The 14,948-nt window shown below is 63.2% G+C and overlaps 2 protein-coding genes across 5 annotated transcripts; one reads left to right on the top strand and one right to left on the bottom strand.

Moving 5' to 3' along the window:
• Positions 1-177: 177 nt before the first annotated feature.
• On the top strand, positions 178-5,732 carry RFXANK (regulatory factor X associated ankyrin containing protein). 4 transcript variants are annotated; one of them, XM_052802028.1, is made up of 10 exons: positions 178-296; positions 923-1,137; positions 1,368-1,445; positions 2,155-2,235; positions 2,594-2,659; positions 2,833-2,933; positions 3,958-4,083; positions 4,605-4,671; positions 4,908-4,988; positions 5,351-5,732. In XM_052802028.1, exons 2-10 carry the CDS (start codon positions 930-932, stop codon positions 5,407-5,409), a joined length of 867 nt encoding a protein of 288 aa, XP_052657988.1. In that variant the 5' UTR covers positions 178-296; positions 923-929; the 3' UTR covers positions 5,410-5,732. The 4 variants fall into 4 exon arrangements, with proteins under 4 accessions (XP_052657988.1, XP_052657986.1, XP_052657987.1 ...); XM_052802026.1 differs by lacking the exon at positions 178-296 and adding an exon at positions 311-504; XM_052802027.1 differs by lacking the exon at positions 178-296 and adding an exon at positions 311-596.
• A 523-nt stretch (positions 5,733-6,255) lies between these two features.
• NR2C2AP (nuclear receptor 2C2 associated protein) lies at positions 6,256-8,773 on the bottom strand. Its single transcript, XM_052802029.1, has 6 exons — positions 8,706-8,773; positions 7,841-7,898; positions 7,579-7,669; positions 7,342-7,447; positions 6,937-7,004; positions 6,256-6,642 (listed from the first exon to the last, which is right to left on the bottom strand). Exons 2-6 carry the CDS (start codon positions 7,879-7,881, stop codon positions 6,526-6,528), a joined length of 423 nt encoding a protein of 140 aa, XP_052657989.1. The 5' UTR covers positions 7,882-7,898; positions 8,706-8,773; the 3' UTR covers positions 6,256-6,525.
• Between the last annotated feature and the right edge of the window lie 6,175 nt (positions 8,774-14,948).

Raw genomic sequence — 14,948 nt, 5'->3', positions numbered from 1 at the left:
CCCCACCATCGGCCACTTGTCCCCTCACAGCCCCTTCGTGGGCCTGTGGGACCGGAGCCCTCCCACCCCCAGGACCTGTGTTGCCGGAGCCGCTCAGGCGGGAGCGGGACGTGGAGCCCCGTGCGGTACAACAAGGGACAAATTGGGGAGGGGGGGGGGTGTCGCCCGTCCTCCCTCCCCCCGCCATGTCAGTGAGGACCTGCTGCCCCACGACCACCTCCACGCCGTGTCCCCATCCCACGCAAAGGGCCTGTCGCTTTAACGCCGGGCTTTCCGCCTCGCCCGGCCTCCAGCAGGTGGAGCTGGGGGGGGGGGGGTCCCCCACTGTGCCCCCCACTCCCCTCAGGCAGCCTTCCCCTTCTCCCCCTTTCCCTTCCCTAGCCCGGCTGGGCCTTGCCAGGCCGCCCCGGTTGAGGCCGGAGGAAGGGGAAGTGCCGGGACGGGAACCGGGAACCGGGAACGGGGCCGGGGGGGGGGGGGGGCCTACACCGGAGGATACCGGGGGTGAGCCCAGACTCTTCACCGGGGAACGGTGACCCGGTCTGAGCCGGGACACGGGGCCCACCGATCAGCCCAGAGGGCGGGGATGGCTGGAGGTGGGAGTGGGGTGGCCGGGGAGAACGGGGGGGAGTGGGGTGGTTTTTTTTTTGGGGGGGGGGTCCCTCCGACCCGCCCTGGCTCGGTCCGGCGGTGAGCGGGAAGGCGACCGTGCTCGGTGATGGTCCCGGTACATCTTCACGATGCTTCCACAACCGGAGGTTTTGTGGGGAGTCTGGTCGGAAAGGGCAAGGGGGGGACCCCCAAAAATTGCGCTGCCGGCAACGAGGAGTTCGGTGCTTCCCCCCACCCCGCTGTCCCCTCCATCCTGGGAGATGTTCCCACTTTTTTTCCCCCCCCTTCCTAACGCCTTGTTGTGTGGCAGCTGTCCCATGGAAGGTGAAGCAGCGGTCGCTCGTCTTGCGGAGACCCCCCCAAATGACGGGGACGCCCGGGAGGTGCCAAAAGAAGATGAAAACGGAGCTGAGGGAGCAGCAGCCGCAGAGGAGCTGGCTGCGAGCAGGGGGACGGGGGACAGCCGTGTCCCCCCGGGATGTCTGCGGCCGGACCAGGACACGGCACGCTTGGACCGCAGGGACGGTGAGTGCTGGGGGCGACGGGGCGGTGGGAGCCAAGACGGGGCATGCACGAACCCGGGATCCTGCAGCGTCTGTTCCCCTGTAAACTGGGATCAACGTGCCCTCCATCCTGGGTACTGGGGTGCACGCGGGGTGCTTGCCGTGCCGGTTGGGTCTCGTGCCGTTTGTGGAGCCCAGCCTGCTCCCCAACAAGCAGAACCGAGGTCCCTAATGGCCGCTCTTGTTTTGTAGGTGGAAGAGACGCTCTCCCGAAGCCCTCGACTGCCTCGATGGACAGGCAGAGGAGCACCGAGCTCTTGGCCCTTGACAGTGAGTGACGCAGAGCCTGGTGCTCACAGATGCTCAGGTGCAGCCTCAGTGGGAGACAGGCGTGGGAGAGGTCATCTGGATCTCTCATCCCACAAAGGCAGCTAGAAAAAAGTCTTTTTCTGCTGCCACTCCCTCCCACAATGTGGCAAGGCCAAGTCCAAACCCAGACCCTGGTGATGACTTGTGCCAGCAGTGAGAGGTCACTGCAGCTCCACGCAGTGGAACTGGAGATGGCAAACTCTTTTCATATACTTTCCTAATTAAACTACGAATCGCTTGTTGAAAACACATTGAGATTTCCAAGTGGAGATCTTCAAGGGGAGGAAATATGAGGATGAACTTGAGTGCGTTCCCCAGGCTGTCCTCTGCAGTATATCGTGTGCAATTATGTCATTAATGCCAGATCCCTGCCTCCCGCGGTGCCCCAGATGGACCCTGCCCCTCCTTGGGCAGCTGTTCGGGCTGTTTTATCTTCCCTGCTCAGCTGTTGGTCCCTGCGCACTGGTCAAACCTCAGCCTCCAGGCTCTTTACTTGCAAGGGAATAACTCCTTTTTTGCAGGACTCAGTTTTTGCCAGGGACAGGAGGGAACAGCTTCAGATAAATCGCATGAGACCCGAGCTTTCATGACATTCTTGGCCTCAAGTCAGTGTCGTTCCTCCCTGTGCACAGAGGAGACGTGCCCTGACTCTCTCCTCTCTCTGGAACAGGTTTCCCCCTGAAGCACACGAACACGCTGACGAACAGGCAGCGAGGCAATGAGGTCTCAGCCCTCCCAGCCACGCTGGACAGTGAGTACTGCCGGGCAGAGCGGGGCTGCGCATCTCAGACGCAGATGCGTATGGGTTGTAGGGGGAACAGAGGGACAGCGGGGCTGGAGCCTCTGTCTCCTGCTGCCACGCTGTTCAGTGTCCGCTGGGGCAGTCTCTCAGGCTGGTCCCTCCAGTGCTGTTGCTCTCGGCACTTGCCGTGGCTGGCTGTCCCCACTGCTGAGCGGCAGAAGGGTGTTACACATTGGGCTTTTGGGGGCTTAGATGGGGGCTGGCCAGTTACCACCTCGCCAGGCTTGCAGGGACCCACTTGCAGATGGTAGGTGCTGAGCTGGGGAAACATTTTGTCCTGATGGGTGAATTCTTTCTATCCCCCCAGCATTGTCCATCCACCAGCTTGCTGCCCAAGGTGAGCTCAGCCAGCTGAAGGAGCATCTTCGGAAAGGTACGTGTCTCTTTGGGTTCTCACCCCAGATCATGCAGAGTCCTGCCAGGTCACAGCACTCTCTGATAAACCCACAGCTTAGTTTTACAGCCTTTGCTGGGTTTACTGGGAGGACAGGGAGCAGAGAGGGCTTTACCCTTCCTATTTACAATGTCTCATCCATGTTTGTGCAGGCGAGAACTTGGTAAATAAACCTGATGAGAGAGGTTTCACACCGCTGATCTGGGCTGCAGCCTTCGGAGAGATCGAAATGGTCCGTCACCTGCTGGAATGGGTAAGGCCACGCTCACACAGCACCTCGTTAACAGGAGATGTCCCATCTCCAACCCCGGTGGTTGCCAAATTGTCCAGCACCATCCTGGTACCATCTCAGCCGATCTTTCCCATGACACCAAACAAGACACGTTTGCAGAGCTAATGGCTCAGATGCTGTTGGATGCTACTCCCCATTGGGCTGTGAGCTAAGTCAGGAGCATGAAGAGCCTTATCTCACAGTTAGCAATAACTGTTTGTAATTAAATATCTGCTTATTGGTAATTTGAGATCAGGCTTATCACTTGGGCCCTCTAATCTGCCAGCAAATGTGCTCGCCAAGGTATCGTTGCAGTTAATGAACTCATTGCTGCATCGTCCTTGAGTGTCAGGCTTGCAGTCAAGGACTGTCGGGGGATGAGCAGGAACCAGATCCCCCTGCAGTCTGGATCAAGCTGCTCCCCAAAGCTCAGTCCCACATCCACATGTGTCCGGTGATCAGCGAATGCTCAAGCTACAAGCGCTGGCCGAACTCTGGCTCTGTTACTGTATTAGCAGCAAAATTGCAATGCATTACCAGAGGGAAACAGAACCCAAAATAAATGAGGTGAGACATTGATAAAGGCTATAATGAAATCCAGGAGAGGTCTGTGGCTGGCAGGGCTTGGAGGACAGGGAGGTTTTCTAGGTAAATCAGTAACAAAAGAGAGGGTGGATACTGTACAGGCATCTAGACAGGGCCAGCAGCACTGCTACTAGTGATGGGAAAAAGGGCTGAGTAACAGGAACCATCACGCTTAGTTTACTGACACTGCAGAAGGGCTTTTAAGTCCTCACCCAAGATGTTTGGTTATGATTAAAATATGCCCAGTAAGGATTTTGGTAAAGGAGAGGTCACTGGGAACGCGTGAGCCATCTCTGCCCCATGAGGCTGTCGGGACCTGGCTCCATGATCAGCCCCCCTGGGGTACCCAGCCTGTGCTGAGCGCCCCAGGTCTCAGCAGGGCTCCTTCACCCGTTGGGGCTAATGCCTGTGCCGTCCCCAGGGCGCTGACCCCCACGCGCTGGCGAAGGAGCGGGAGAGCGCCCTGTCCCTGGCCAGCATGGGTGGCTACACCGACATCGTCATCATGCTGCTGGAGAGGAACGTGGACATCAACATCTACGACTGGGTGAGTGCTGCTGGGTGCAGGCTGCTGCTGCAGGGATCACGCCAGCGCTGGGAGCGACACCAAGCCCCGGATGGGGCTCCGCAAAGCTCCTTTTAAAAAGCAGCAGCGAATTCACGTCGTTCTGGGCTGAGTTAGCAGCAATGCTTTTCTCCTAGATGCTTCCCAGGCTCACAGCACTCGTTTGCCTGCTCATGCAGTTGTTTCGAGAAATTGATCTGGATAATAATTTTAAATGGTTTCCTCAGTTGTTCACACTGGTGATGTTACCAGCCACAAGGAAACAGCGCTCAGAACTTAAGGTTGTCTTTAAAATTACACAATTTAAAAGTTACTGTATGGCATACAGAGAATAAAACCTGCGCAGAGCCGCTCTGCGAGAAAACACCCAGCCCAGAGCTGGGACAGGGCAGAAAGGGGGTCCCAGTGGGTCGGGGACCTACTGCTCCAGGAGAAGCAGGAGCTGCATGAGCACGGCCCCGTGCGAAGCCGACAGTGACACAGCCCCTTCCCTTTCCCTGCAGAACGGCGGCACTCCTCTGCTCTACGCCGTGCGCGGCAATCACGTCAAGTGTGTCGAGGCCCTACTAGGTAACGGGGAAGATCTGCACTTAGTCCTTGGCCTCAAATCTCTGCTCGTTGGTAACCGCCTTGGGGACAGAGCGTGACACGCCTGGGGGGAGAAACTGAGCAGCCCTCTAGCCATGGGGGGCTGCCCAGCCAGGACGGGCACCTTTTTTGGGGTCCCCTCACCCTGTGCCTGATCCGGAGGGGATGCCACGTCGGCAGAGGAGTGCCGTGCCCTGATCTCCACTGCCTGCTTGCAGCTCGCGGCGCAGACCTGACGATGGAGGCAGATTCTGGCTACACCCCGATGGATCTGGCCGTGGCCCTGGGACACAAGAAAGGCAAGTGTCCCCTCCGTGTCTGGCAGGGAGCCCTGCCTTCCCTCCCCGAAAAGCCTCCAGGCAATTCCCAGCTTCCAGCCCTGCTTGGGGCTTTCTTTGACCTTCCACCACAGCTCCCTGCTCTGCCACACAGAGAAAGTAAGCCAGAGAAATCAAGATGGGTCCTGTTCCCCTTGCTCCCGCTCCAAACCAGAGCTGTGTTGGAGTGAGGGATGGGACAGGGGAGATGTCCCCTGGAGACAGGGGTTTTCCAGCCTACCACTGGAAAATGGGAGCAAAATGGTGACCAGGTCCTGCCCACAGCAGCACTGGCTTCTCACAGACTTGGCTACCCTGGGTTTCACTTCTCTCCCCTCCGTTAGTCCAACAGGTTATTGAAAATCACATCCTCAAGCTATTTCAGAACAAGGAGCTAGAGTGACGCAGTGGCTCACACTGCACTGCTGCAGCACCAGCGCTTCTCCTGGCCGACACAGGGCTCTTCTGGGACCAACGTGGCCTCACCCAGCCATCCCAAAACGGGCAGCAGCACGATGCTTCGAGCAAGGAGCGTGCGGAGAAAGTCGGGAACTGCCTGCCCTCACTGGATCTATGCCTCTCCTGGAGGGTGGCACGGCCACAGTGCCTCGCACCCCAGGACACTCGTTTCTCATGGCAGCTGCATTTCTGCGCTGTCTGGGCTCGGCTGCTTCGTCCGTGTGCTCATTCAGGTATTGCATTATTGGAAGTAAACTCTAAAGCAGCCGTGTGGAGCCCTGTCCATTGCCTCGGCCTGTCACAGCTGCCAGTCCCCGATCCCAGCAGCAGCTACTGGGGAACCGCGAGGGGAACTGGGCCAACCAACCTCTTCAAGGCCTGCACCCCCCCAGTGCCCTCTCTAGAGTTGCCTCTTTGAAGAGGGAAGCTCCGTCTTACACCCATAATCTTGCCAAGCCCTCCCTGCACTCAGCGCTATAACCAGCCAGGGAAATATCCATAGGCAGGAGCAAAACCCTGCAGGAAGCATCACCCTGCCAGCCAGGAACAACGGCACGGCCCCGGCCGACAGCTGGCACGCTGCAATCCTGAGCCGGAGCCCTGCGAGGCCACAAACAGCCGCTCCAAGAAGTTCAGGGGTGGTTAGCAAAGGTGAGAGACAGCCAGAGCCCACAGCACGTGGAGGGGGCACTGCTCCTCTCTCCTGCTCAAGCCACGCACTGGCTTTGCCATGGCAAACCCTGGAGGGCTCCGTCCCGGGGCGGCACTTGCCCAAGGAGCAGCCAGGAAGGAGCTGGGACACCTTTTATTCAGCTGGTTACACAAACTGTGTCCCACCAAAGGCTTGGAAGTCCAGCACATGGATCTCTGCACTGGTGTCCCTCTGTCACTGCCATCCCATGGGGCGGGGGGTCCCCTCTCAGCGCCTTGGGGTGGAATTGGGGGCAGCACGTCCCTGCTGGCAGGATTTGCTGTCCCGTTTCCCCCTACGCAGCAGAGTCCCTGTGGGGGAACGCGGGCGATGGGGGAGCGGCCCCCCACGCTGTCCCTCGCCGCTGCCCTAGAGCCTCTCCCCCAGCACCCCGAGGTGGTACACCACGATCCTCCCGAAGAAGTCAGTGCTGTTCTCAAAGGTGATCTTCAGCTTATCCAGCACCGTCTCCTCCACCTGGAATCTGTGCGGGGCCCGTAAAGGAGAAAAATAGGCAGGGGGATACCATGACATTTGGGAGACCTGCTCCGGGGGGGCCCACGTGGGGCTCCCACCCCGGTGCACTGCAGCCGGCGATGTCCGGATTTGCTCCAGCTCCGCTGAGTTGCTTTAGTGGGAGCAAAGTGCCAACAAGCACCCAACGGGTCTGTTGTTTAAATTGCAGCTCTGCCATCGTCCCCCCACCCCTCCACAGCCGCCGGTGGCTCTGAGCCCACCCGCCAAGCCGTTCGACCCAGCCCGCAGCGCGGCAAAGGATATCTGCATGGCGTTGATGTCCTCGGGGTACAGGTCGGATATTTTCACCAGTTCTTCACCTGCTCTGCAGCCTGCGGAGGGCAAGGGTGGAGGCAGCCATGCGGAGGCTCAGGTGATGGGGGAAGATGCCAACGGCTGCCCCAAAAATCTTCCCTGCCTTGGCTCTGCTGCAGGGCTGGGAGCAGTGGTCCATCTAAAGGACCAGGTTCCCATCTGCACCCAAAGCGTCCTGGAGAACTCCAGGTCCTTGGTATTCACCCCTCTCTGCTCCAGCCCACAGCCTCAGCCCCTCTTGGGTTTCGGGAATGGCTAACAAATACCTCTGGGCCTCACAACAAACAGCTGCGGGATCCAGGTGTGGGTAAACTGAGGCAGAGGGACCCCCATGCCCCCAAACCAGCTCCTCACCTTCCAGCGTGCACAGCCGGCTGGAGAATCCCCCCTGGAACTGGATGTGGAGCTGTGAGACCTTGACGGTGCGAGGGAAATCCAGGGTGACCCACTGGCACGTGCCCTGAAGGCAGGAATGACACCAGGGCTCCGTCACGGTGGGGAGAGCGGGGCGTTCATCATGTGCACGGCTCCCGTCCCCCATGCACGGCTCCCGTCCCACCCTTCCGTCTTCCCCCATCCTCATCCCCCCACCTGGTCCGAGTTCCAGCAGGTCTCCTCGTTCGTGTCGAACATGTGCTTCTTCCCAAACTGCTTCACATCCCGGTTAAGCACGGAGCTCACCCTGCAGGGACACGTGCCACCGTCCCGGGGATGCGATGGGGACAGCGTCAGTGATGGGACACGAGTCCCCCACAGGGCCGGGGGACAGCATGTGGCACCCAAGAGGGACTCGCCTGGGGATGGCGGCCGCAGCACCCCGCTGCCCACCATCCCCTCGGGGGTCGGGACTCACCGCGTGGCTGTGTCGGCGCAGATCAGGGGCTCCACGGGCATCGCTGCCTGCCGCCGTGCTGCCTGCGGAGAGACGGGGTCAGCGAGGGGCAAAAATGGGGACACCCTGGCAGCTTTGGGGACCCCCGAGCAGCATTGGGGGCACCCCGAGCAGCAACGGAGACCCCCAGACAGCACTGGGGACCCCTGAGCAGCATTGGGGGCACCCTGGCAGCACTGGGGACCCCTGAGCAGCAATGGGGGCACCCCAAGCAGCATTGGGGACCCTTAAGCAGCAACTGGGGACCCCCGGGCAGGGATGGGGACCCCTTAGCAGCACTGGGGACCCCTGAGCAGCAATGGGAGCACCCCGGCAGCACTGGGGACCCCTGAGCAGCACTGGGGGCACCCGGACAGCACTGGGGACCCCTGAGCAGCAATGGGGACACCCTGGCAGCACTGGGGACCCCCCAAGCAGCACTGGGGACCCTTAAGCAGCAACTGGGGACCCTTAAGCAGCAATGGGGACCCCTTAGCAGCATTGGGGGCACCCGGACAGCACTGGGGACCCCTGAGCAGCAATGGGGGCACCCTGGCAGCACTGGGGACCCCTGAGCAACACTGGGGACACCCCAAGCAGCACTGGGGACCCTTGAGCAGCAACTGGGGACCCCCGGGCAGGGATGGGGACCCCTGAGCAGCACTGGGGACCCCCTGAGCAGCAATGGGAGCACCCCGGCAGCACTGGGAATCCCTGAGCAGCACTGGGAACCGGCGAGCAGCCATAAGGACACCGGGGCAAGCATCGGGGTACCCGCGCAGCACCGGCCACCCCCGGGTCCCGTCCCCGCGCCCATCCCCGTCCCCCCCGGCCGCCCCGCACTCACCGCCCGCCCGCCCGGCGCAGGAAGCGGCGGAACTGCTTCCCCGGCACCCGGGCGTCCGGGAACGCCTTCCCCCCCCCCGGCCCTCCCCGCCGGAGCGCTCCGCCCTCCCCGCCGCGGGGACCCGGGCGTGCGGGGGCGTCCTGGCCCCCCCCGCAGCCCCCCCACGGCGGGGGTGGGGGGTGGGACGGGCAGCACCCTGCTTTCCCCCCCCCCCCCAACCATGCAGCACCCCTGTGGGTGCCGTCCCCCCCCCGGGCTTCACCCCTTCTGCAAAGCTTCCCCCCCCCCCCCCCGCAGCGTCTCCCCCGGCCCCTGCACGACTCTGGGGACGGGGGTACACCCCCCCACACCCCCCCCCCCCCCCGGCTCCAAAGCGGGGGGGACCCCGCCGGGCTCTGGGCTGGGGGCGGCCGGGTGCCCTCCTGGGCCAGCTCTGTAGGTGGCACTGGTGGAGCGCGGCTGAAAATAGCAGCGGAGAGAGACTGCAGGGAGGGAGCGGGAGCGCGGGGGTGTGCAGGAATCCTTGCACGGCCCGGCATCCCGCACATCCCGGCATCCCGCACATCCCAGCATCCCTGCGTGCTTCAGCATCCCGCACATCCCAGCATCCTGCACATCCCAGCATCCTGCACATCCCAGCATCCCTGCGTGCTTCAGCATCCCGCACATCCCAGCATCCTGCACATCCCAGCATCCCTGCGTGCTTCAGCATCCCTGCGTGCTTCAGCATCCCGCACATCCCAGCATCCCTGCGTGCTTCAGCATCCCGCACATCCCAGCATTCCGCACATCCCAGCATCCCTGCGTGCTTCAGCATCCCGCACATCCCAGCATCCCGCACATCCCAGCATCCCTGTGTGCTTCAGCATCCCGCACATCCCAGCATCCTGCACATCCCAGCATCCTGCACATCCCAGCATCCCTGCATGCTCCAGCATCCCACACATCCCAGCATCCTGCACATCCCAGCATCCCTGCGTGCTTCAGCATCCCTGCGTGCTTCAGCATCCCGCACATCCCAGCATCCCTGCGTGCTTCAGCATCCCGCACATCCCAGCATTCCGCACATCCCAGCATCCCTGCGTGCTTCAGCATCCCGCACATCCCAGCATCCCGCACATCCCAGCATCCCTGTGTGCTTCAGCATCCCGCACATCCCAGCATCCTGCACATCCCAGCATCCTGCACATCCCAGCATCCCTGCATGCTCCAGCATCCCACACATCCCAGCATCCTGCACATCCCAGCATTCCTGCCTGCTCTGGCATCCTGCACATCCTAACATCCCTGTGTGTTCCAGCATCCCTGCATGCTCCAGCATTCCTACATGCTCTGGCACCCCCCCCATGCTCCAGCACCCCCACATGCTCAGGCATGCCTGCACCAGAACACCCCTGTGTTAGAGCATCCCTGCACGCTCGGTCATCCCTGCACGTTCCAGCATCCCCGCACACCCCAGCATCCCCCTGGATGCAAGTCACCAGCACAAAGCACGGGGAAATCCAAGCCCTCCCCGCTGCCTCTCGGCCAGTGCGGCAGGGCCGGCTCTCCCGTGGGCACCCCCGGCCAGGCAGGGCTGAGCTGCCCCCCCCAGCCTGCGAGGGAGCCGTGGGGAGCCCGGAGCAGCTGTGCGGGGAGAAATCACCCCCCCACATACACACACACATATAACACGGCAGCTGCTTAAAATTATCCTTCGCAGCATATGGTACCGCTACGCTTGCCCACAGCCCCGGGTCTTTGCGGACGTGCCCCGGTGCTCGGCGAGGTTGCCAAGCCTTGACCCCACGGTGGTCCCACGGCCCCAGCCGGCCCCCGTCGCCGCCTTGCTGGGGGAGGCAACGCAAGGCAATGGCACAGCGGTGCTCTGCAGCCCTCCCAAACCTCGCCGGGTGCTGGGCTGCCTGCATGAGTCACGGCGGCCGCGCCGAGGCTGCCTGCGCTCAGCCACAAGCAAAAATAAAACCAGCCGAGTGCTGCAAAGCCGTCACCTCCCCCTCACAGCGCGGCTCTGGGGGCTCGGCCCCCGGCTGGGGCTGCGCACACGCTTGCACGTGCTGGCACACGCATGTCGCAGAGCACACACGTGTGTGCCCGTGCATGCACGCACATGCGGTGACACACACTAGTACACACGTGACGTGCTCCGTCTTCCTCCTCCTTCCTCCTCTTCTCCCCCCCCCACCGAGTTTCGCCTGAGAAATTGGGTCAAAAACCGCAGGAGCCTTAATTGCCCCTCGGCTCATCACGCGTCAGGGATGGGTCTGCCATTTGTGCCACCGCGTCACCTCCTGCCCACGCCTGCCGGCACCGTCCCCCTTCACCCCGGTGACCCCCTGGCCCCTCCAGCCCTGCCTGTTTGGGGGCAACCGGGGGGGGGCAGCACTCCGGCCCTGGGGCTCTTCAGCCTCGGCATCTTCCTCGCTCTCGAGGAACGAAGCGGGTGGTAAATGCAGCTGTTTCGCCCCGGGCTGTGCCGGGAGCAGCTTGGCGTCGGCGTTGGCTCCCGGCTGCCATCCAGCCCCGGCACTCAGCCGCCCGCCGGGGGGGCCTTTGCATTTTATCCAAGAGCTAATAGAAAGGCTGGTGCCAAACCAGGCGCCGGCACAGATCCAGACCCCCCGCTCCCACCGGGCGTGAGCTCCCACCCGCGAGTCGCCGGGATGCTGGCCCTGTGCCGGCGTGGCCACCTCGTGCCGGCGGTGCAGGAAACGGGTGCCGTCGCCTTTTGTGCGGCGGGTGCCGGCGTGTGAGTTTTGCTGAGCAACCCCGGCTGGCGCCGGGAGCTGCTTCCGAAGAAGAAGCGGGTGTTGTGCCCTTCGCCGTTAATTACTTGTGGCGATTGATTTCCACTTCCGTGTAAACACTGGAGATTACCGGTGAATGCGGCACAGGCGTTATTCAACGCCGCGGCCTCTCTGCCTGGCACAGGGCCCTGCCTGTTCTCCGGGCTGTGCCTCTGCCTTTATTCCCCCTGTCTGCGCAGAGGGGCCGGGGGTCCCGGGGGGGGACCGGGGGGACCGGGAAGGGCAGGATTTGGCACAGCCGGTAATTAATGCTAAATAACAAAGTGGTGGCATCTCCGCGCTGGGAAGGAGATGTGCAGGGCAGCGACGGGTGCGTCCCTTTGGAAGGGGATGGATAAAAGGATATAATTATAATTATCTTATTATAGCCCTGCTTTTAAGCCACAAACCGGCATTTACTCCCAAAGGGGTGAGGGCACGGGGCTCGTGGCCGGATCGCTGTGGTGCCGGTGTCCTCTCCGCCGGTGCCACCGTGCAGGGGGTGCCGGAGACGCGGCACATCGGCCGTGAGCAGGCGTGGGGGTAGGATGTGCCGTTAATGAGCTGGGCTCTGCTAACGGGGGATGCTGCTCGGCGTCCCCGCGCCGGCAGTGCCGGGGGGAATTACCGCCCTGGCTAATGAACCAGTGCGGCGTCCCGCCGGCCCTGCTGCTAATTATTGCCGGTGTCAGAGAGGGGCTGACTGGGGCTGGTGTCCCCTGTGCCTGCTCCCAGACCCGTGCCAGCCCTGCCGGCAGCTCCCCCAAAATCACCCATGGACGTCGCGGTGGGCACCAGGGTGCAGGGTTGGGTCCTGCCTGCGGATGCTGAGCTGGTGGCATTGCCACCCAGGAGAGTCCCTGGAGGAGGGGACCGTGTTGGGTCACAGCTTGTGTCCCCCGTGTCCCTGGTGGAGGGTGGGTGCTGGTGGGGCTGGGTGCTGCGGGAGGGTGAAGGAGCGGGTCCGGCTGCCGGAAGGGGGAAGGGAAGGAGGCAGTTGCCATGGAAACAGAAAATAAAATCAATGCATCCTGCCAGCGGGTTTGGAGGGAAGTTGGGCCTGGCCAGGGCAGGGTCCCTATGTCCCCGAGGGGATGCTGCAGCCCCCAGCCTGGGGTGGGGGTTGCCCTCACCGCCACGTCCAGATTGTGCCGTGAGGCGGGTTTGGCCCTGGCCGAAAGCAGAAACAAACCGCAGCCGGGGCGAGGAGCAGCGGGCGAGGGGTCAGGGACAGCACGGAAGCGGGTCCATGGTGCCAGGTCTCAGCCTGTCCCCTCCGGAGCAGACCCCGAGTCAAGGAGTCCTGCCCTGCTCCAGTGCCAGCTTTGGACCAACATCTGAGCCAACACAGGCACCAGCTGCTGGTTCGCCCTGCCACGGAGCCGTCTGTCCGTCTGTCCGCCCTCCCGCCCGCTGTCTGTCCCCGTGCCAGTGCCCCGAGCGCTGGCCCCAGCTGCGGTGGCAGAGGCCTCATTACTAAGCCGCTCTCCCGATGAATGTGGCAGCTCTCCTGGAACGGGCTTCATTAGCCGCCGGCGGACCTGAGCGGAATAACAAGCGGCTCCGCGGGGCGCGGGACGGGGTCCCCCCGCGCACCCCCGGCGATGCGGGGACCGGGGCACGCAGCTGCGCTCCGGCTTTGGGGAACTGCGGGGCCCCTCGTCACGCAGGGAGGGTGCCTGGCACCCCGGTTCCCTGGTGCTCGGCACCCACGGGATGGCGGTGGCGATGCTGCTCAGCACCCCGGTCACGGCACCGTGGCCCTGGCTGCCAAACGGGGCAGCACTGGAGCTCGGGAGGCTCCTGGCCTCAACACCCCCCCCAAACTGGCTCTGTCATTGGGGTGACAAGGGTGCTTCGCCACTTGCTTTCGCAGAGCCAACGCCTCCATCCCATCTGGGACTCTACAGTGTCCCCATGCCTGTCCCCACGCTGTGGGTTGGCCACGTCACCTCTCTGTTCTGGGTCTCGATGGGAGCGAGACCTGGCTGAGACCTATCAAACTCATGTCACGTGTGGCTCCTGGCCCCCCTGCTGTCCCCTGGGTGGCTGAGGCCAAGCCAGGGTTACGCCGAAGCCATGCGGATTCCCCTCCAACCCCACGCCGGTGCCGGAGACCCACCGGGTCTCCCCAGGGGCAGCGGCGGGTCCCTGCCCTTCGTGGCGTGAACCCCTCGCCATCGCCGACACGCGCCCCAATCGCCGGCGGCCGCCTCCCCGCGTCCCTGTCACAACAAAGGAAAACATCTCTGGATGGAAACTGCAGGAGGGTCGTCACGGCAACACTGCTGCAGGATTTCACCAGAAACCCAGCGTTCCGGGCTCAAAAAGACACTCGGGTCCCTGCTCGCCCTGGCAGATGCCAGTGCAAAACCCACCGGGGCTGGGAACGAGTGAGCGGAACCGAGGGATGGAGTGACCCCAACCACCGCTGCCCCCAGGACCACCCGGCCTGTCACCGGTGGGGTTGGGGACACGGGGAGCGGTGGGGACCCGGTGACACGGGTGCTGCCTCGTGGGAGCAGCTCGGGGCAGAGCCGTCGGCGCTCCTGGGGCGATGCCGCAAGGACGGGCTGGACGTGGGGCTGGGGGTGTGGAAGGAACCGCGAGCCGGGCAAGGATGGGGACATGGGGACATGGGGACATCCCTCCGTGCCAGGAGGATCTGGCTCTCCCACCCGGATGGAGGGATGGCCACGGCGGGATGTTGGGGCTCCAGGTTGGGCCCGGGGGACTGGGGGGCCCCATGAAGTCACCTCCCAGCTGGAGTGACCGGCTGGAGGGACACCGGGGCTCCAAACTGGTGCCAGCAGAGGAGCTGGTCCCCACTGCCGCCCCGCCGCGGGCTGCGGTCCCCGGGTGCCGAGCAGCTGCCGGCGCGGGGAAGCGGGCGGGGGGAGAGGTGTCTATTAAATCCCCATCTATAAGCTGCGCTGGCTGGTGTCTGTTATGACATTTATCTCCACTCGAGAGGAGAGCTCCGATAACTCACTGCCGGCACCTTCCTCAGCAAGACAAATGGCCGGTGGCAGATCAGCCACGTTGCCTCTGCCGGGGCCCAGCCGGGGCCCCAGGTGGTGGATGGGTGGGTGCCCGGGGTCCCTCCGCTCCCCCCCTCACCTGCCCCTTGCTGCTCCGAGCCCACGGGGAGGTTTGAGTCCCCGAGCGGCTCCAGCTCCGCTCTCCCCACAGCCTTTTTGCTCCATGGACCCATCGTGGGTGAGGGTCAAGGCTGGGTGCAGCTTCGTCACCGCGCCTGGTGCTCGTTCGCGAAGGGTGACCCATGGGAGGTGGGTGCTGGGGGGAGGTCCCCCCCGCCGCTGGGTGCGGGAAGGAGCCGGGCTCCTGGATGAACCCGTCTAATCCCTGACCCATGCACGATGTGTCGTGCGGATCAGACCCTGCCGGTGCCGCCGGCTTTCCGGATGAAGCTTAGGAAGATGAAGAGTGGGAGGAA

This window comes from Harpia harpyja, chromosome 11, assembly GCF_026419915.1.
Source record: "Harpia harpyja isolate bHarHar1 chromosome 11, bHarHar1 primary haplotype, whole genome shotgun sequence".
Classification (NCBI taxonomy): Eukaryota; Metazoa; Chordata; class Aves; order Accipitriformes; family Accipitridae; genus Harpia; species Harpia harpyja.
Note: the sequence above shows the minus strand (reverse complement) of the source record. Positions and strands in the feature narration are given on the sequence as shown.